Source organism: Zychaea mexicana (assembly GCF_025766255.1).
Source record: "Zychaea mexicana strain RSA 1403 chromosome Unknown BDB00scaffold_176, whole genome shotgun sequence".
NCBI classification, from domain to species: Eukaryota; Fungi; Mucoromycota; class Mucoromycetes; order Mucorales; family Lichtheimiaceae; genus Zychaea; species Zychaea mexicana.
Window position 1 is genome coordinate 1 of NW_026516839.1, and position 20,311 is coordinate 20,311.

The 20,311-nt window shown below is 40.8% G+C and overlaps 9 protein-coding genes across 9 annotated transcripts; 5 read left to right on the forward strand and 4 right to left on the reverse strand.

The window, feature by feature from the left end:
• Positions 1-16: 16 nt before the first annotated feature.
• On the forward strand, positions 17-1,567 carry BDB00DRAFT_885436 (ATP-dependent RNA helicase dhh1; the record flags this gene model as incomplete). The annotated part of the gene is made up of 4 exons (XM_053128412.1): positions 17-682; positions 773-953; positions 1,056-1,431; positions 1,453-1,567. 4 exons carry the CDS (start codon positions 17-19, stop codon positions 1,565-1,567), a joined length of 1,338 nt encoding a protein of 445 aa, XP_052972866.1.
• Positions 1,568-2,090: 523 nt separating this feature from the next.
• Positions 2,091-4,817, forward strand: BDB00DRAFT_859401 (uncharacterized protein). Its single transcript, XM_053125927.1, has 14 exons — positions 2,091-2,448; positions 2,518-2,687; positions 2,769-2,779; positions 2,887-2,964; positions 3,088-3,099; positions 3,194-3,293; positions 3,364-3,474; positions 3,545-3,564; positions 3,644-3,708; positions 3,812-4,002; positions 4,109-4,176; positions 4,260-4,309; positions 4,395-4,437; positions 4,500-4,817. Exons 1-14 carry the CDS (start codon positions 2,174-2,176, stop codon positions 4,785-4,787), a joined length of 1,482 nt encoding a protein of 493 aa, XP_052972867.1. The 5' UTR covers positions 2,091-2,173; the 3' UTR covers positions 4,788-4,817.
• A 420-nt stretch (positions 4,818-5,237) lies between these two features.
• BDB00DRAFT_776016 (endoplasmic reticulum oxidoreductin 1) lies at positions 5,238-7,326 on the reverse strand (the record flags this gene model as incomplete). Its single annotated transcript, XM_053120251.1, has 11 exons — positions 5,238-5,436; positions 5,523-5,677; positions 5,772-5,858; positions 5,924-6,091; positions 6,159-6,223; positions 6,306-6,467; positions 6,513-6,677; positions 6,774-6,846; positions 6,916-6,981; positions 7,063-7,146; positions 7,240-7,326. Coding segments are annotated over 11 exons (1,311 nt in total), but the record flags the coding sequence as incomplete, so codon positions are not given.
• A 588-nt stretch (positions 7,327-7,914) lies between these two features.
• BDB00DRAFT_859414 (uncharacterized protein) lies at positions 7,915-8,443 on the forward strand. The gene is made up of 2 exons (XM_053125928.1): positions 7,915-7,974; positions 8,110-8,443. The coding sequence occupies exon 2, from the start codon at positions 8,275-8,277 to the stop codon at positions 8,434-8,436; it is 162 nt and encodes a 53-aa protein (XP_052972869.1). The 5' UTR covers positions 7,915-7,974; positions 8,110-8,274; the 3' UTR covers positions 8,437-8,443.
• Positions 8,444-9,074: 631 nt separating this feature from the next.
• BDB00DRAFT_984826 (major facilitator superfamily-domain-containing protein) lies at positions 9,075-12,099 on the forward strand. The gene is made up of 15 exons (XM_053130015.1): positions 9,075-9,130; positions 9,223-9,300; positions 9,437-9,462; positions 9,555-9,658; positions 9,735-9,788; positions 10,000-10,055; positions 10,126-10,177; positions 10,256-10,302; positions 10,406-10,516; positions 10,628-10,715; positions 10,831-11,138; positions 11,236-11,316; positions 11,474-11,577; positions 11,673-11,933; positions 12,001-12,099. The coding sequence occupies exons 1-15, from the start codon at positions 9,123-9,125 to the stop codon at positions 12,090-12,092; spliced, it is 1,470 nt and encodes a 489-aa protein (XP_052972870.1). The 5' UTR covers positions 9,075-9,122; the 3' UTR covers positions 12,093-12,099.
• BDB00DRAFT_859416 (uncharacterized protein) lies at positions 12,100-13,599 on the reverse strand. The gene is made up of 6 exons (XM_053125929.1): positions 13,509-13,599; positions 13,381-13,423; positions 12,835-13,315; positions 12,656-12,751; positions 12,479-12,568; positions 12,100-12,391 (listed from the first exon to the last, which is right to left on the reverse strand). Exons 1-6 carry the CDS (start codon positions 13,561-13,563, stop codon positions 12,239-12,241), a joined length of 918 nt encoding a protein of 305 aa, XP_052972871.1. The 5' UTR covers positions 13,564-13,599; the 3' UTR covers positions 12,100-12,238.
• Positions 13,600-14,283, reverse strand: BDB00DRAFT_859421 (uncharacterized protein). The gene is made up of 2 exons (XM_053125930.1): positions 14,089-14,283; positions 13,600-13,996 (listed from the first exon to the last, which is right to left on the reverse strand). Exons 1-2 carry the CDS (start codon positions 14,185-14,187, stop codon positions 13,718-13,720), a joined length of 378 nt encoding a protein of 125 aa, XP_052972872.1. The 5' UTR covers positions 14,188-14,283; the 3' UTR covers positions 13,600-13,717.
• A 419-nt stretch (positions 14,284-14,702) lies between these two features.
• BDB00DRAFT_879474 (uncharacterized protein) lies at positions 14,703-15,634 on the forward strand (the record flags this gene model as incomplete). The annotated part of the gene is made up of 3 exons (XM_053127871.1): positions 14,703-14,915; positions 15,063-15,529; positions 15,604-15,634. 3 exons carry the CDS (start codon positions 14,703-14,705, stop codon positions 15,632-15,634), a joined length of 711 nt encoding a protein of 236 aa, XP_052972873.1.
• A 500-nt stretch (positions 15,635-16,134) lies between these two features.
• On the reverse strand, positions 16,135-17,826 carry BDB00DRAFT_859422 (uncharacterized protein; the record flags this gene model as incomplete). Its single annotated transcript, XM_053125931.1, is given in 4 exon segments — positions 16,135-16,214; positions 16,227-16,498; positions 16,588-16,606; positions 16,619-17,826. Coding segments are annotated over 3 exon segments (1,470 nt in total), but the record flags the coding sequence as incomplete, so codon positions are not given.
• Between the last annotated feature and the right edge of the window lie 2,485 nt (positions 17,827-20,311).

The following is a 20,311-nucleotide window of genomic DNA, read 5'->3' on the forward strand; positions in this document are numbered from 1 at the left end:
TAAACGCGAATTACTTATGGGCATCTTCGAAGCTGGTTTCGAACGCCCTTCACCAATCCAAGAAGAATCAATTCCTATTGCACTGACGGGTCGAGACATTTTAGCTCGAGCCAAGAACGGCACCGGCAAAACCGCCGCATTCGTCATTCCCACTCTGGAGAAAGTCAACACGAAAAAGAGCAAAATCCAAGCTCTGATTTTGGTGCCCACTCGTGAGTTGGCTTTACAGACATCACAAGTATGCAAGACGCTAGGCAAACATTTGGGCGTCCAGGTTATGGTGACCACCGGTGGTACGACACTGAAGGATGATATTATGCGTTTGGATGAGACAGTGCACATTGTCGTAGGCACACCAGGTCGTATTCTGGATCTGGCCAGTAAAGCCGTGGCAGATTTTTCAGAAGCCTCCACGTTTGTGATGGATGAGGCCGACAAGTTACTGTCGCCCGAGTTCACCCCCGTCATCGAACAATTGATCCAGCAGTTTCCCAACGACCGACAGATCATGCTGTTTTCCGCCACTTTCCCCATGGTCGTTAAGACCTTCCGCGAAAAGCATCTAGTCAAGCCTTATGAAATTAATCTGATGGACGACCTCACCCTCAAGGGTGTCACGCAGTTTTATGCCTATGTCGAAGAAAAGCAAAAAGTCCATTGTCTGAATACACTCTTTTCAAAGGTACGCTCTAGAAGGTTACGAGAGGGAAGGGTAAGATCTAGCAGAGGATCTTTTACTTATTCGAGCACTGCGTTTCTTTTTTTTTTCCAGCTCCAAATCAATCAATCTATCATCTTCTGTAACTCGACCAACCGTGTGGAATTGCTGGCCAAGAAAATTACTGAGCTGGGTTATTCGTGCTTCTACTCACACGCAAGAATGCTTCAAAGCAACCGTAACCGTGTATTCCATGACTTTAGAAGCGGCGTATGTCGAAACTTGGTTTGCTCAGGTATGCATTATTGATAGGGATGGTGTTGATGATGTGGGAAACTCGGTGGGTTTGATCCCATAGGAGAACTAGGACTGATCGAGGTGTCTTTATGTGATATAGATCTTTTGACGCGTGGTATCGATATCCAAGCTGTAAACGTTGTAATCAACTTTGACTTTCCCAAGAACGCAGAAACGTATTTGCATCGTATTGGCCGCTCTGGTAGATATGGCCACCTTGGTTTGGCTATCAACCTTATCACCTACGAGGACCGATTCAACCTGTACAAGATCGAACGTGAATTAGGCACCGAGATTGTTCCTATTCCTGCAGAAATTGATAAGCGTCTGTATGTGGCACCCAGTGCCCTTGAAGACGCCCAGCCGCAAAAGCCGGATGCAGAGGCGGCAGCAGCAACCTTGGCAAGTCAGCAGCAGCACAATAATGGCGATAGAAACCATCATCATGCAAACGGTGGCGGCGGCGGCGGCAATAGGTATCGTGGCGGTTTCAACAGCAGAGGAGGGCCTCGAGGTGGAGCCAGTAACGGTAGAGGAGGCCATCATCATCGTGGCGGCAACAACGGCCATCGACAGAACGGACCGCGCAGAAAGCCTGTCCCACTCCCCTAAACAACCAACCACCAAAGAAAGTACAAAAAGAAGAAAGAAGAAGTTACTGTTACTACTTGTCTCTCCCATTTTTAAATCGTGGCGTCAAGCTCACGATCCGTTTACTTACACAATCACCACCAGCCGACCACCCCTTTTCTTTTAAACATGTACATAATTCTTTCTTCTCTTTCCTTTTTTTTACAACTTATACGAAGCAAAACCTCTGCCCCACCCACTGTCCTTTTTCACTTTCCGTATATCTTTTGCCCAAACAGTTCTCACTTGCCCTTTCTTCTTTAAACACATCCTCTGTTCACTACACTTTCCTTTCTCACCAGACACCAGCATCGCTATCAGCATCAGCATCATCCACCATTTTCTCTCTTTTGTCACCAACAGACTCGCATACACAACCCTCGGAGAAGTTGCTATGGAAGACTATTATGAAGCCGGGAAGGGAGTGTTTTGTATACTCACTCACTGCTCCCCACCCCCCCCCCCGCTTCAGCTATTATAACTACTACCTTTTTGCCCGTCCCAATCCTATCTCATCCATCCAACGTTCATTAGTGTTTCCCTTTTCTTTCCTTTCTTGTGGTTTTTTCTTTTTTTTTTCTTTTTTCAATGTTTTGTCGTGGTGTATCCAACACCATGTTTTTTCAACCTTTTTTTTATTTTTATTTATTTTTTTCCACATTAAAAGAAGAAAAGGGCACACTGTCTTTTAAAATACAAAAAAAAAACATGGTTTTACGCCGTAGTCTTTTCTGTTCGCACTACTACAAAAGTAGCAGCACCAGCTGTTGGAGGAGGAGAACTTTTGCTACTAGCCATAACAACAAGATTACCAAAAAGAATGAGGCATTCTCCATCTACATTCACTGGCCTTACTGTGAGAGGTAAACCATTCAAGCCCATATTCAAATGGAAGAAGAAGATTAACAATCTATGTGCACCAAAAAAAAAAGTAAATGCACATATTGTAATTTCAACAAGTACGTCAATCCAAGCGATCCTCCTGTGGAACGACTGACGCGTGCCATGATACGTGAACTCGAGTTTTACCTATCCGAACCACGCTTTGGCGTCCTACATAATAAGCGTGTAACTTCGATCTATTTTGGTGGTGGCACGCCGAGTAAGCATCCTTTTTCATCCTGACACATCAATCAGGCACAACCTTAATTGATATGCATGACTTTTCGCTTCGATAAAATAGGCTTAGCAAAAGTAAGCAAACTTTGCACACCTGTCTATTACCACTTTCGTTGTTTTTACTACGCTGCTATGGCGTGGTGATAGCTTTTACTAACCTTCATAGCATTTGATATCATCAGCCTTCGACAATCTCACGTATTCTACAAACTGTCAATCAACACATTTCTCTGGATAAGGATATTGAAATCACCTTGGAGGTACATACTAGCATCACATTTTTTATGTCTGCGTTATCTCATGTGCTTACTACACGGCCTTGAGTGGGGGAGGGAAGAGCATTACTGTAGCTAACATCGATACGTTTGCTGTGGTTTCTACAGGCCAATCCAACGGTATGTTGTCAGATTAAGCATCAGTCAAGTCAATAATTATAAGAAAACTGACAAGCAGCAAACCCGGCACATACAAATCATTTAATTTACATAGTCATCCGAGTTGGCTCGATTGAGAGATTTTCGCGACGCTGGTATAAATCGGTTATCACTTGGCATCCAGTCTTTCAATGATGTCGACTTAAAACTTCTGGGTATATGCGGGCTTTCATTAGAAGGTGGACGAATAAAAATGAGTGACATTTAACGATTAAAACAACTTAGGGCGCGACCATTCCGCCTCTAGTGCCATCCGAACACTAGAAGAAGCAAAGAAACTTTTCCCCGAAGTTACTTTTGATATGATTTTTGCACGGCCACGGCAATCACTAGAAGGTACATACAATGAATCACATTTTTCTTTTGTATTGTACTTTTTTTCTAATATGCCCTGCGTACATGTTAGATTGGCAGCGCGAGTTGAAGGTTTGTTCTATCTCTTCATAAGGCGGTTGGTTGTAAAACACCGATATCAAACTCATCACAAATGTAAATTGTTTATTAGCAAACACTCGATCTAGCAGGAAATCACCTATCTATGTATCAGCTCTCTTTTGAACGCGGAACCCCGTATGTACAACATCTTTTGCTTCTACATATAGTTTTCATATCATAACATCAACATCGCTAACCATAGATGCGAAATCAATCCTTCCATACCCGATCTTGTTAGACTATGGAAATTTATGCGAAAAGGGCAAATAGGTTCTGTAGATCCAGAGCTTGCCGCTGACATGTATGAAGAAACAGTACGGGCTGCGACCCACCATGGATTCACCCACTACGAGGTCTCGAGCTATGCCAAAAGTCGCGATGCAATAAGCGCGCACAATTTTTCATATTGGCAAGGCCTGGATTATATCGGTAAACACAGCATGTCGCATAATATAATCCATAGTAGCTTTATGTGCACAAATACATAAGGGGAGGAAGAGCAGAAACTTATAAAGTCGCTGTTCCTTCTAATCAGGAATTGGACCTGGCGCACATGGGCGCCTTACGGATAATGTAACAAAGGAACGGATACGGACGTTTGGAGTATGCAACTTTCCCTTCTTCTCGCCTCTTTTTTTTGCATTGATAATGCCATATCGCTTATAACAAGCACAAAACCTTATTAGGAATTCCATCCGGATCGTTACATGGCACTTTGTGAATCAGAAGGCGAAGGGTAAAGCAATATATCTAGATAATGTATCAAATGTATCGTGAAAACCTCCAGGATATTAACTCTTGAATCTATAACATGATTTTAGTATCCGCAAATGGAGTCCTTTATCACCGCATGATTCTCTACAGGTAAAGAAAGAAAATCAACGATACAACTAATGAATTAAGATTGCTCAAAATACTATTACTAGGAACTGGTGGTGTTTGGACTTAGAACAAGGATGGGGATACCTCGGTATCGATATAAAAAGATGACGGGCCAAGACTTGGAGAATGTGATTGACCGAGAGTTTCTCGACATGTGCGTACGATCCAATTTCTTGATTGTGGATAACGATGACAGAAACAAGTCGGATATACTGCCATATATACCAAAGCACCTGGAACATGAATGGGAACAAGGGGGCATTCGACCAACGGAACAAGGTTTAGAACGTATGGATTCTATATTACCCAAACTTTTACACCTGAAACAATAAAAGTCTGGAAAAACAGACGCACTTTTGAGTCCATAAACAAATATATGCACGTGAGTGTATATTTTTTATTTTGAAACGACCAGATAATCCTCCTAATCGTTTATCAATGTAATTTTGGAAATTAATGATACAGTCCACCTCGCTGCACAAAAGTAACTACTATTTACCATCGCCCTGATAGGCTTAAAACGGAAATAAATATTACATTGTTATTTTAAGATTGTAGAGGGGAAGAAGAGGAAGTGATGATTTATGTTATGAGTAGTAATGTTTCTTTAGGATGCAACTAGGTGACGATGGTTAACTACAGCGTCCAAAATTTTGTCCATAAAGGATGGTACGGGTATATCTAGTTTCTGTAGAGCAGCTTTGCTGTAGGCTATAGTGGGGATGATAATGCGTGATGAAAGTGTGATAATCTTCGACACGATGGATGGCGCCTAGTTATAATTATCGGATATTAGATGAAATAAAGTAAAAACATAGAATCATTTTCAAAGCAGTTATCAATACCTCTGTTTGATTAACACGTTCATGGTAAAGCTGTCTAAATTTCTTTATAGCCTGTAAACTCTCGGAAAGACGGTTGAGCGTGTTGAAAAGTGCGACAATTTCTGAACGTTCCAGAAGACCGGGGTTTCGCTTTGGACTATAGGTGATTGTTCAAACATTCGTTCTTTTTTGAGTGACTAGCATAGCATAGCATACAAGCGGCATTTTCCAATGTCCACTTACTTGAGATTGTTTTCACCGTATGAGAAGAGTATTTTAAGTGCTGTGCCTAATCCAGTAGTCTGGATCTTGCCCCAAAGCCTGCATTTTTCGCATCCGACGCAATCCATAATACGAGATACGTTGCGGAAATGATCACGAAACTCTAGTTTCAATGACTTTATTGACAAGTTAGCACAGATGTATAAACACATTTATTCAGTTGTTGCCTCTTTCTGTTCGTTTTCTGGGGCCAATCGTAAAAGAACTTACCCGAGCATCGGGACCTTGGAACATGGTCGTTTCATCAAACGTGGCGGGACACGCACGGGCGCTGTTGATCAAATCAAGTACATTCGCCTATTCATGTTATATGTAAGCGTTAGCTCACCTTTCACTACAAAATTGCCAACCACAAGTATTACCTTAATGCTCATATCATCTGCGCTATCGCCAGTACAGAAATTGTAATCTTCCAAATAGTTTCCCAACTTCGTTACAGCTCGCATGACCAGTGCATAGGTAAAGTAAATGTTTTGCAAACGCTCAGGATGCGATCCAATTCGATTAACGAAACAGTCGAGGTTGGGTCCCTAATAAGCATTCTTTAGCTCCTGCACTTTGGTCAGTACTACTTTATATCACATTCAAGTAACCTACCCATTTGCCAGTAGCTTGGTTAAAGTACTCATCGCAAATATGGATTGATATGGACGAGTGTAGTCCTAAATTAAATAGTAAGGTATTATTAGCTGCTCTCACACATTTTCCACCATTCTTTCACTTGAGTGTAATGCAAAGGCTTACCTGAGATTAGACGATAATATACCCGCTTTTCCAGGCACACTTCTTCATTATCTCCGAATCCACCATCGGAATCTTCTGCCAAATCATTCAGCAAACGCTCAAACTTCTCTTCGTCAGCAGGTACTTTAACAAATTCGTTGGTTGCCTGCGCAAGAGACGATGCTGCCTTGAGAGGATTATTGGATCGGCTGTTGTCTGGTTTAGGACCAGCATGCATTACATTGGTGCACGTTTCACATCCTTCCGTCATTCTGTCCACAATGTTGAAACAGTTTTCCTCGTAAATGGCTTTCCATACTCTTCCCGAAGATTGTCCTGAATACCCCGTGAATCGCTCCGGATTATCAGTCAAGTCAACGTAAACGCCATCTACTCACAAGTCAATTTTGTGTAAGTCATTTATATATATCGATGACCACAAACATCGTCATTAAAAATACCGCTACGAGAATTATATTTTATGCATACCTGCATCGCTTTCATCTTCCACAAGACAGAAATCTTGGTCCTTATATTGACAGGTCTCGAAAGGTTGGAATAGCTAACAAAGATGATATGAGCCTTATAATTACTGCATCGTCGTTCACTTTTTCATTCCTTCCTTCCTTACCGATCCTTTCGGAGAAACTTGTACCGCACTCAACGCTGGCTGTCGCCATTCTTCAGGTAACGAAGACTATTAAGAGATGAGCAATCAATCACCATAGCAACAGCAACAACAAAATAAGATTAGCCTAGCAACACTTTTTCTTTTTACCTCATCGGTTGTTTCAACCGAACAATCCCGATTCATGCACAGACCATCGTCGTTCCAAAATGGACATTCACGCCACAAATTCAACTAGTATATCAAGTGGATTTGTCAGCAAAGCCTTTTTTCTGAAATCCTTATAGTCATGGTTACCTTGTAGAATCGAAAGAATTTGGTTTTCACAAGCGATTGAATTCGGTCAAATATATCTTGTTGGATATCCTCGACGCTTCGGTAATCACAACACGTGTCTTTAATTTGCCCTTGGGGCTAATATAAAAAAAAATTCCGGGTGTCAGTATTCTCTTTCTCTTGCATTTACAGCTGCCATATTCAATAGTGTAGCATAACTACCCGAATTTTTTTAGTGACTTACGTTACAATAATCTTGCGATTCAGGTGCTTGTAAGACATTCTCAACAAACTCGATCGGTTCGGGATCTTGTAAAGGCGATTTTAGTTTGCTCGAGTCATCGACGATAGCAGAGTCACCACTGGCACTGCTGTAAGCAGGCTGCAATACTAATAACAGTAATGCAAATAATAACAACATTAGTTGGGCCAGCCAACGCGATTTGGAATTGCTCATGGCTGGTTGTTGGAGTGTGAAGAAAAAAAGGAAAGAGTAGACAAATAAATATTTGTGCACAAAAAAAAAGCTGAGGTGTTTATTCTGCAGGAATATAAATTGACAACGTGGCACAATGACAGTTAAACAGCCAATCATAAGGTGACTGTTGTCATCATCTTCCAATCTTATTAAATAAAAAATCATGCCATTTCGTTTATTGCTATCAAGTAGCTATGAATTTATAAAGTCTAATTGAAAAAACTAGCAGCGTAATCCACTGTTACATAGGCCATCATGTGCTGTTGGTAATAACGGAATATATGTGAAATTTGTCCGTTTGATTCGGGGTAAGTGCATGGATTACAAATCATTATGAACACAACCATACCTTGCATAAACAGACACACACACGGATCCCGTGATGATCGCTAAGGATCAATTTCTAATACTTCACTGCCACGTCATTGGCTACATCATAGCAGATTGCTTTTTCATATAAATCATCGCCGTATATTTTACCTACTCATATACATATCGAAAGCTCTCATACTCGTAGCAATAATTGTACTTATACCGATCATTTCGATACTGGTACATATTCAAGCAAGACACTAAGATTGTTGGTATCATGGTGTTAGACCTTCTATATGTATGTTACGTCCCTTCTTTTCTTTTGTATTTTCAAAAAAAACGTTATCTCTATGATTGGAAAGTCGAATAAAATAGTACCAACGCACTCCCTCATCACAGTGAGTTTTGTATTAGCAAGCCGCCTTTGTGGGTTACGGTTGTCAATCAGGGGTACCTAGCAGCTGGCATTGATTATAAAAAAAATTATCGAATACTACTCCTATCGGAGGTGTTATGGTTGACGAGCTATGGCACTCTGACAATGTACTACCAACATACTTTTGAGAGAATTTGATTTGGACATGTATAACTCGTCGGAAGCGATCCCTTCCAAATTATAAGAGTATGTTAGCAGTAAAAGAGCTTTAACATTAGAATGCATTACTGAATACCTCCTGCTAAAGAGGAATTGGGTTTGAAAAGAAGCATGCAGACCATGCATATTGATGCAAACACCTCATATTAGACCTCCACGCGTTGCTCTCCTTTTCATCTTTACTACAAAGAGCGTACTAGTAGCAACCTGCCTCTTCCCTTTTTCTTTCAACATAAACATATGATTAAAAAAGACGGAAAGAAGAGCGTCATCATCTCAAATGATATATCTAATAGCACATCATACGTCTCATCTTTCACTTGTGACGACAGCTCGACACAGCAAAAGAACGATACTAATGAAACACGAATAATCAAGAGTACAAGCTGTGTAGTAGAACATTCGCCTGATTGTAATAATGTGCAATATAGTGTGGATTCGGCGGAAGCAGTTCCATCGACCTACCCACCAGTTACAATAACAGCACTGTCGAAATCACGTCGAGTCTTCATATTTTTTGGCTTGCAGATAGCTTTACTTTTGACAGCAATGGATCGGTAGTTGATTTCTTCATTATTTTTGTTCTTTGCTACTTGAAGATATATAGTATCATTACTGAAATATACTTCGCCACTCTACTTTACTACAGCATTATGGTTTCAACTGCCTTGCCCCAAATAGCATCCGAGTTTGGTGTTGCATCAATGTCAACTTGGGTGGCCACCAGGTACGAAAAAAAGGGACCAACAACAGAAGTAGCAGTAGAAGCAGTAATTGCAATGACGGGTCATTAGAAATTAATTAGTATATGTTTATTGAATATTGCTAATTCGTTAAACTTCTTCATTTGTGATCACTTGAAGCTATATTCTAACGAACACTGCATTCAGTAAGAATGAGGGGGTGCTAAGCGAGCTAGAATAAAAAGAAAGAGTGAAGAGAAAACTAAAATAACGCCCTCGCTCTTTCCCAAATGAACAGTGCCATTATGCACAAAGTTTTCCGACATATTTGGGCGCAAAGTAATCATTCTTTCTGGGATTATCACGGTAATGCTAGGATCTCTTCTCGGTGGGCTATCACAGGTTTGTGTGTCGTCTTTATCTTATACCCAAGTTCAACATAATATATATGCTAATAGATTACCGCCTTGTCTTTCAGTCTTTTGGAATGCTTCTAGCTGGACGAGCTATTCAAGGGTTAGGCTGCGCAGGGGTGAGAAACTTAAGCATATATCCATTGTTATAATCTAGTACTCATGTACAGCACAAAACTTACTCACTCTTACATATAACTCAATCTAATTCTCATAGAATACTTCAATGGTAATTAACGACTTCTTTGCTGTTATACATGTATAATTCAATATGCCATGCACACAGCAAATGTGCTCAACAAACAAGTCATCGACATTTTTAAACAACAGATCTATATGATAATCGCCGATATTGTACCTCTTCGCCAAAGAGGCTTGTACCAAAGGTTTGTAAACAGTGAGTTTGCTTGTTGTCACAGGAGGGATTATGAGTAATCAACCAAAAATATTATGCAGTGTCATCGATACAGTTTATGCCTTGTCGTACACTATCTCCCCGCTTCTTGGAGTAAGTACGTAGCTAAAGGAGCGATTATATACTTGTAACTCTTATTTTGACGTATCATATTCACCTTTATTTCTATAGGGCGTATTCTCCCAATATCTGTCATGGCGATGGATCTTTTATATAAAGTAAGAATATTGTACCCACTTTTCTCGCCCTTACTAACCCCATGAGCACATAACCTTCCGTGATAAGCTAAGGGTCGAATAATTTCTCACTCGTGATATGTAGTTTGCCACTAGGTGCTGTGAGTTTCACCGTGCTGACCTTTTTGCTAAAATTACCTACAAGCAGAAAAGGAAATTTCATTGATAAAGTAAAACGCATTGACTTTGCTGGTATGTGTTATTGTATTGTTGTGGCTTCCTATTTTGAGCGCTGTATCATCAATAACAATCATCATCAGATATCGACAATTATAACACGTCTATTTTCCGTAACTATACTAGGAAGTATCATTCTTATGGCTTGTGTCGTCGTATTTTTAATTGCTTTAAATTTTGGTGGCAGGCTGTATCCATGGAATTCTACACTCATAGTGGTAAAATTTGGTTTATTTGACAATGAAACAAGGACATGCATACAGTAAACGAAAGGTGATAAAATAGAGTCGATACTAACTTTTTTTCGGTATATGCGTATATCAATCACCGAAGCTTCTTCTTCTGACTTCCGGTATACTATTGCTGATCCTTCTGCTTGTCGAATCCAAATTTGCAAAAGAGCCTTTGATACCTATAAAACTATTATCGAACCGTTCACTTATCGGAAGCTTCACATCAAACGCAGTATTTGGAGGAGTTTATACATCAGCTTTATACTTCCTTCCTAACTATTTTCAAGTGGTGAAAGGTGATGAACCGATATGGGCTTCTTTTCGGATTTTGCCGCTATTGCTTGTCATTCCTGTAATTTCCATTACAGTAGGAATACTCATCTCGCGATTTGGAATTTACCGTTTCTTGTAAGTGAGGCAAGAGCTTCTTTCTATGCTGTATGAGCAGATGGATGATGGATTCCGAGTAATCGTTCAACTGAAACAATTATATTTTTTTTGATAGTATTACGGGTAGTATGATCGTAATGGCTGTCGGGACTGGTTTGATAAGCACTTTTACAGTCGATACACCTTGGAACGGTAAGTGCCTTAATTTCATTGTTGCAACACAGCACTAATACGATGTATTTTATAACGGCCAAATAGTGATTTACGGTTCGATTGCTATCTTTGGTATAGGTAAGTCATATGTTTTTCCTCTATCTATATTTAGCTATTTTAAGCTATGTTTTTTTTACAAGTGGTGAGCATATACATAATGATGCCATAATGTTTACAGGCGTAGCGCCCATGTTCAGCTCAATAATTATTTCCGTGCAAGCAGTTGTCCCACCTTCGGACGTAGGTAAGATGAGAGCGAGAGACATGATTCGGCTGTAGCAAGTTATTATACGACCATCTTACTCATCTTATTATATCGGCTAATCTCAAACATCAAAGCAACCGCCACCGGTGTATCCTTTCTTCTTTTCGATGTCGGTGCAGCAGTTGGTGTAGCAATCACATACGCTGTACTCAATACAAAGTTAGATCAGATGCTGCCAAGTACCACAATACCGGCGGGGATGATATCTGCAATCGTACAGGATCCAACGGCCATCCGCAGGATACTACCGCAACGATATCTCCAAACTGCATTGCGTATTTATGCATCATCGCTCCAAGAAGCATGGCATGTCTTGATTGCATTCCCGGCTATAGGTAATGTGAGGCTCTACATGAATGAGATCACTAGGGCCTAATAAAATGAGCTCTGTCTATTATCTAGGTTTCGTTGCATCCCTTCTTATAAAGCATTTCGTTTTACGGAAGCGATCAAATAATGATTGCGAGAAAGAAGATAACCCTCCCACTAACTGATCAGAGCCCAGTTAAAATTCTGTAATAGTAACATTCTTCTTACATTACGCACATAATTACAAGGATAAAAAAAATTACCATAGTTTCACATAGAAAGAGGTTAACTGAAATCCTTTAAATCTAAAGCTTACGTAAAATAATACTATTCAACGAGAAATTTTCCTGCTATTCTTCGAAAACTGCGTTTCCAGCCGTTCCAGCAAAATCCGATCGGTATTGCTAAGCGCGCTTTCCAGTTTGTTTGCTAGGTCTAATTGTAATAAAGCTTCTTCAGGAGTATAGTGGAATAGTGACAGGCGCTGCAAATCGAGTTGGTAAAACGATTAGCATCTGACCAGACTAGAGTGGCATGCAAAGGCAGCGGTAAGATATAAATGATAGAGTACCTGGGGATCAGACTCGGGTAATTGATTATTATCGTTTTTCACACTACATGCATCAGCCACCATGTCCAACATCCTTCCTACTCGTATTGTCTATCATGGTGCATTATGGTATGACTTTTTAAATTTCATGCAGCCCAAACAATGAGGAAAGCGGGGCAAAAAAAATTAAGCACGTACCTTATCAAAATACATGGGTTGGGTGGGTCGGTTGCATTCTTTGGGAAATTCTACATGCAAATAGATTCTTGCTGATAACGGTATTGAAGTAGATCCCTAAGGAAAGAAAAGAAATTCAGCCATGTCAGCGCTTCGTCCGTCATAAATCAGCAAGATGTTCAAAGATCACTACTACTTGCCTTTGCTTTTAATTTCATTTTCATCAGTTCCACCATGGTGTTCTTCTTCTTGACCATTGGTTTTACCACCTTCTTGTTGCTTGATGCTCCTCCTCCTGTTGCTGCTGTTGTAGTTTTCAAAAATGTCTTGCTTATTTTTTCTTGTGCAGCCTGCTTCCGACTTTCCTTTTCATCCACATCCAACGAAGGACATTCATGATCCATCTTTAACCGATGCTTCAAACAAAAATCCTTATCACAGCCATTGCAGTGTACTGGCACTACGACCTTGTGTTGTTCGAACTCGCGACACCCGGAAACAGCGCACTTTTTCTTCTTGACTAGGTCTAGTGGTCGACAGATGTGTTCTTCTAGTGCTTGCTCGACACGCGAACCTTCAGGCACCAATACCATGTTTTGACAGCTGTTGCACTGCACTACGCGTCTATCTACCTGTTCCCATTCCGAACAGTCGTGATCTGCAGGGAGTCCATGAGGCCCACTAATAATGTTTCTGTCTGCATGAGTTACGGAATTCCTTTAACCTAGAGAGAACAGATTGTTTACCAGAAGGTCTCATGACAAAAAAGACAAGTGATTGGCAAGAAGTCTGTTGAGAATCAGATTTGTATGTGAGATCCTCTTTTCACTGGCGATAGCACCTTTAATAACTCTTTTTTGTCCTCTTTCGGTACCGAGTGTTTGGCAGTTAGGTAATGAGCAATGTTTTCCAATATGAGGCAATTCCATGGTAATAAGCAGGTAACAAGGTGAACGAAAACGAGTAGCTGCGAAAGTTCCGCCGAGTGTACCGGCTACGCTTTTTTATTATTGACTTTTTTTTAAATGGTTGTTGCTGTTCTATACATATAACGAGTTGGAGAAAGATGTTTGTGTGTGAGATCTATAAGGATGGTGACGATGAGGAGGAGCCGGTTGTTGGGGAATTCTTTTGTTGCTGTTTCAAAACGCTGTTTTTGAGTTGAACTGCCTTTTCACTGAAAAGGTTCTTGTCGCGGGTTTCAAGGAGGTACTGATCCAAACCACCCTTCTTGTCAATCGTTCGTAGCACGGAAGTCGTGACCTTCAATTCCAAAAACTTTTGAAGTGTCTCGGAATACAGCTTTTTGCTTTGTACATTGGGCAACCAAAAGCGTCGAGTCTTCTTCTTGGAGAATGGGTTCTGGAAATATAACAGACATTGTTAAGTTGAATGTGCGTGTTCAAATTCGGTTAATTATTTTTTTTTTCAGTGCAAAAGGTCAAATGCTTTACATTGTTGCCAAATTGAATGTGCTTTCCACCAAAGAGACCGCGCTGTGCACGCTTGAAGGTCGCTCGTGCTAATTCATAAGTGGGTCCTGCCGATAACATGGTGTGTGTATGTTATATGTGGTGGTTTCGGTCAAAAGATGCAAGGGCAGTTCCGCCCCGCAAGTGGGAGTGGCTTTTGTTGTCTGGATATCCCAGCTGCCAAATCCCTGAAATGCAGGAATTGGAAATTTGATTTCTCTTATGTATATCAATTAAGATATAGCAGCTGGTACCGATACTGGTCATGTGCTATCTGCTAATGCATAGTAGTATGTGTGTGTATACGTCGACAATAATTCGCCTATGGCTATTGGGTAGTTTGGCAGTGCATTGAAGAAGCTTTAAAGAATAAGGTATACGCCATTGACATGTCTTTTTGCCGGGAGAGAAAATCTCTGTACATTTGACAACCCGGACGAAGTCAGAAATAGAAAGGATGGAGTAGTATTTGCTGCTGGAAACATATGTTTTTTTGTTCCTTGCCTGGAACAAGAACAAGCTCAGGTCAAGTTGAGCAAGTTTGTGCATGACCACGATGCTTTCCACAACGAGCGCTTCATTTCCCAGTCGAATATATGACCGAACGGATTTATCCAGGCACGATCAACCCACACAGCAACAAGAGCATTGCGTCTACTATCTTGGACGGTGGCGATAGGCCCCGGTCTCGTGTTGCTGCAGGAGACATGCCGGACCAACCAATCATTAATAACTCGGCCACGGTCCTTGGACGGTGGTGGTCCGTCGCAGTAACGAGAGACGCCACCGCGAACATTCGAATTCTGCCAGTAGACCAGATTATTATGGCTTCAAGCAACCAACTAATGCTGATATGATCCAGGATCTGCCCTATACTGATTAATTACGCTAATATGTGCGCCAAACCTTTGAGGAAATAGAACTAAGCGCCGCAAAAGGGGTTGTGGATGATGCAGAAAAGAAATGTGACAATCTGGAACGATTGGGACGAAACATCAATGCACGCCCAGGTGCCACCCATTCCAAAGCAATACAACAGATCTTCTACTACAACTACTACTACTGCTACTGCTACTTTTACATTCTTACCTTCTCCTCACCACCGTCATAATGATGATAGTGGTCCTTCTGCAGGCGCCACTATTACTTATTTTATTGCCACTGCTGCTAGTGGTACTGACGCTGACGTTGATTTGCACTGTCGTCATGTCAATAACAACAGCCATAATATCATCAAACATGCGGTGCTCAACGACAACAACAATCATCACGGTCGTAATCACCTTCATTGTCACACTAGCGGCCAAATCCACCTCCATGATCATAATGACGACAAGAACAAATTAGACGTTTCACCTCGTCCTTCTCTGCCTCCCTCTTCCTATCATCATCATCATCAACGATACCGTCGTACAACCAACCCGTACTCGATCATCAGCTTACTTCAGCCTGCATCGTCTTCCCCTGTAAAAGTGTATTGTGATTATGACCAAATAGACCATTGCATAGCGACAACGATGCCCTGTAATCAAGCCAATGTTTTCGACCTTCATTTGCCCTTATTCTTTTTCTCTTCCCTCCCTATTATAGACAGCTTGTACTTGCCTTCTTCTCCACTATCATTTCCCTCAATCACACACATATTGTATATATCGTATACACAATTATTCACCATGAAAATGATTGTATGAATACTTCTATACTACAATAATTTTGTTATTCTCTTCATCGATGCGCACAATCAACTCTGATTTCAATCTACAATATTCTACACATCATTCCCTTTCTAAATCCATACTATACAATAAATCTGTTTATTGATATTCTTCCACCTTTGCGACACCAATATTTGTTACCCGGTAATTAGAATATCCACCCAGAATTTTTCATTCTTATATTTCAAAACCCTTCCTTTCCTGTACACTAAGACAGTCAATATGTACTATCTCGTAAGGGAGCAATCAGCCATTTTGCATCATTTCTCGGGCTATATGATAGTGCATAGTTCAATGCTAATAGTATTATCTATGAGCCATTTCGCCAAAAATTGCTATCAAATAGACTATATGGTACGACGTTTTATTGTTATTACTATCTAATACTACTGCTGCATGCATAGTATTTAACCGAGTAGCTACGTATGTTGTAGTCAGCCGTCTAAGTTTACAACAAAAGCAAGACTGGCTTCTGCATTGATAGAAATCACGGAAACAGCCCCAGTACCTGGATCTTTGTTCTTTTTGAACCCGACTTTCTCAGAATACTTGCTCACTTCAAAAATCAGTTCATCATCATTTTCGTCATTTTCTTCATCCTTGAAACTGTCTATTGTTTTGACTGTGGCTCGTGACGTCCATGATTTCGCTTTAAATGCACCAGTATACTCGGCGGGCTATTACAGTAATTAAAAATTAGTACCATGCTATCCCATCATATATACAAACAATTTACTGTATACAATACTCTAGATGTCTTACTCACCATGACAATCTCTACTGGACTTTTGACTGACCCAAAGGATGCATTGACATGCTCGGACCCGGCTAACAGTTGAGCATACACATGACCCGTGTTTGTGTCTGTCGTAATTGTATCGTGTGCAATAATATTTTCAAGAGTAATTGAGCCTGCTTTTTGTTCTTCTTCGCCGATGTTGGTCTGAGCACGAATTCCTTGAGCTGTGGCATTTTGCATAGTAATCATAGTGCTATTATGCTGACCAGTTGCGGTTGCATCAATATATCTTGCCGAAAGGTTCCAAGCGTAGATAGGTGCATTGAGCGAATTTAGTTGAATAGAGTCTGAAACGGAGACGTCATTGAGCCGAATCGGGTAGTGGGACGTTTCCAGATGCACTGATTCGGTCGCACGCAAATTGCCACCATCATATTGTAGTTCTCTATTTGTGGTGCTGAGCATAATATCTTTGCCATACCATGCTGGGGTGCTGGTGCCGTTGAACCGGATGGGTGCATTTTCAGTCCGTAATTCGAGAGTATCCATGGGGTTTAACTCGGAGGAAATATCATCATTGACAATGATCTCCATATTGTGTGTTGCAATGACTACCGTACGTGCGTAGTCGAAAGGAACATACACGTTGATATGTATATAGATACAAGCACGGTACTTGTAGTATTCTCGGTCTGGCAGTGATAAGAGCAAGTGCGTCCCCTTGTCGGGATGGTAGTCATGCGTGAAGTCGAAACCATTGGAAATCAAGTCGGCAGGGTATGTGTTTACGCGTGACATAATGACACCACCACCATCGAAAACATCGTTCGGAGATGAACGATGGATATGTATAACGCCGTTTGAAACGTGTCCCACAATTTCAATAGAGATGTTATGGTTATTGCCATAAAGCTGAATCGAGGGGGGTAAAGGGAACCAGCTTATGTATCCGTCGCGTACGCATTGATCGAGTGCTGGGTCCCACTGGGCTGGCGGCGATGATAACAATTGGACCAACTTCATAATTAGAGGTGCCAATGTACAAACAGCGAGACCGATTGTGAGGACATCGATAAGTCGCCTTTTATTTGGAGATGACGTTGATCTCACTCCTAATAATGACGTTTGCTCCTCATCGTCGTGTTCCTCCTCTACTGCTCCATTGATTGTATCTGTCAAATGGTTTTGGGCCTGCTGTGAATAATCATGAGAATGCCCGCTGCTGCTGCTCTCGTCCTCTTGCTGTTGATGTTCTGACTCAGGATCCTCTGATTAAAATACTGTTCTTTAGATATCCATTACTACTACGGCACCACAAGCTATTTGTATATAAAAGATGCAGAGGTTACTGGCTGCTTATGCTATTATACCTTGATGCTTAAGTCTGAAAGTTTGCATGTGAACTACAGTTGAGAATTCGATGAAAGAGTCTATTTTATACGCACAAGGAGGAATTCTGCTGAGCAAAAAAAGAAGCAACATGTCCTCCGCTTTGTGTCACACATACACGAGCAAAAACATCCTGTACGACCCCAAAACCAAGCGGGCATGAGCAATTCGAAATCTGTTGTCTAATCTTTCTTATTCTTCTCCAGTATTACGCATTTTTAGCTTCGCCCTTTAAGATAAAGTGCATCAAAGATATAGTACCATATACCGCATCATTCATATACTATCCACAAGCAAAATAGCACTTGTTCGCAAGTATTTTCATTTGGCATTGACGTTGTAGTTTAATAGGTTGATGTGCGGGATCAATTATAGCTAAACAAGCAATATTGTTGCTGGTCAACACAAGAAGCAGCATCTGAAATTACCATTGAGCAGTAATGATTGTAAGCGTTAATCAGCAAAGCATAAGCTACTAAAAGCAGCGGTGAAAAAGCGCGTCTTTTTTGCTAACATGGCTACAAGTATGATATAAACGAGAAGAGAGAACTAACCTTCGACTTTTTTACTAATCCTGTATTAATCTTTTTCATATGGTCTGTTAGATTCAAGCGTACTGTTATTTCCAGAGACGGCCTTCTTGGCAGAAGATGAGATGACCTTGAAAGAATCGGTAAACTGTCGGGGTTAGTACAGAGAACAGTAATGCAGAAGAAGGTGATATCTTATTAACAGCTAAAAATGTATCTGATTAAGTAGATCTTTCGGATCATTATATGTTACCATATTGATTCTCATTTACCGTTGGAGGATTGGGAAGTTGCTTGGACGCGTTTGGAGCCTTCGACTTGTGCACGGATCGATCCGTTTAATGTGTGTACAATTAAGGGGTCATCAGCAGTGACATGGTTTTAAATGGAACGCGGCCATTGCCCATGCGAGCAACCGTGGTGTGGTTGCCGTTGTAAGCTTCAAAATCACACGAGAATTCAATGCTGACACGTCAAGCAAACGTGCTGCATGCATGCCTCCGGTACGCTCATATACGGACGACCGCGTATTAACCCTTGCCAGAATCTTTCCGGATGTCGTGAAGGATCTCATCGTCAGCTACAACGAACGAGCCAGTTTTTAACAATTCGATTTTATGAAGTGTTTCATTTTTATGCTGTCAACAAAAAAGCAATCGGTATCTCCAGGCTGCAAATCATTGAAGAAGCGCAACAGCAAAATATAGCATTTCAATTGAAGCATATGACAATCCATCAGGGATTGGTGACGCATGGGAGCATCTAGAGGTCTCCGACTATCATAACGACGATACCTCAGTAAAAATTGCTTGAACCGTCTTTCAAAACTACAGTGTCCATGGACAGGTTTTGCACGTGGATTTTTCCAGCACCTCATCATTGTTGGTCGATGGCTATATGTAAAGGAAGTGCCCGGAAGCTTTCGTACTGTCCTTTGCCAGCAAGCGAAACGATTGACGAATATGGCCGCTTGGATCTTGCTTCTTCTGCTTAACTAGCCACCGCAGAGCCATATTCATCGGATTACAGCCAGGTGAGACATCAGTGAAAGTTGTCTCAATGCGACTGGAATTATCATTACACTTAACGAAGATAAGAAAATAAAACCTCTCTTCGTTGGACTACAAGTCAACACAGGACGGGTGTACTTGATTTCGATTCTCTCGGGCACTTCTTTCGACTTCCACAGATCATGCAAGATTTATCCAGCCATTAGAAGAGAGTGTGGAGAATGTTTGGTGGCTATTGTTACTAGAAAGATAAACGACGAGGAGTACTTTTTTTCGGGTTATTTTGCGCAGCCTAAGCAGATATACACTATCAATTAAATTGAATATAGCTCTATGACATATAATAACTGTAGCGATCTTTTCTCAATATAGAGGATGAAAAGCTTAGAAAATACCGCTGCAGTCAAGTGTACTTCGGTTACCAAACGTTATTTTTTGACGTGCCTTGTTCAAGAATATTTAACCTGTATCCTTCAAGCTGTATCGTCGTGGCAATCAGATCAAGAATTTTTGTCCATTGATTTCGATGACTTTAATATGTTGAGGTTATTAACCACTTTGCACCGATTGACAATTGCTGACTGTATAAATGACGCCACGCAGTGTCTTGCTTTGTAATAAGTCTCAAGAAGACAAATGTACAATGGAAGCCTATTATTGTACTCAGTGAAGCTTTTGTTATCAATTAAATATTGCCATTTTCTTTCTTTTCAAAGCGGTCCTTTACAAAGAACCAAAAAAATGTATATACTGCTTCGACTTACTGTGTTATAACTATTTCGATAGTCATCAATATTTAATCAATTAAAGAGAGTCGGTCTC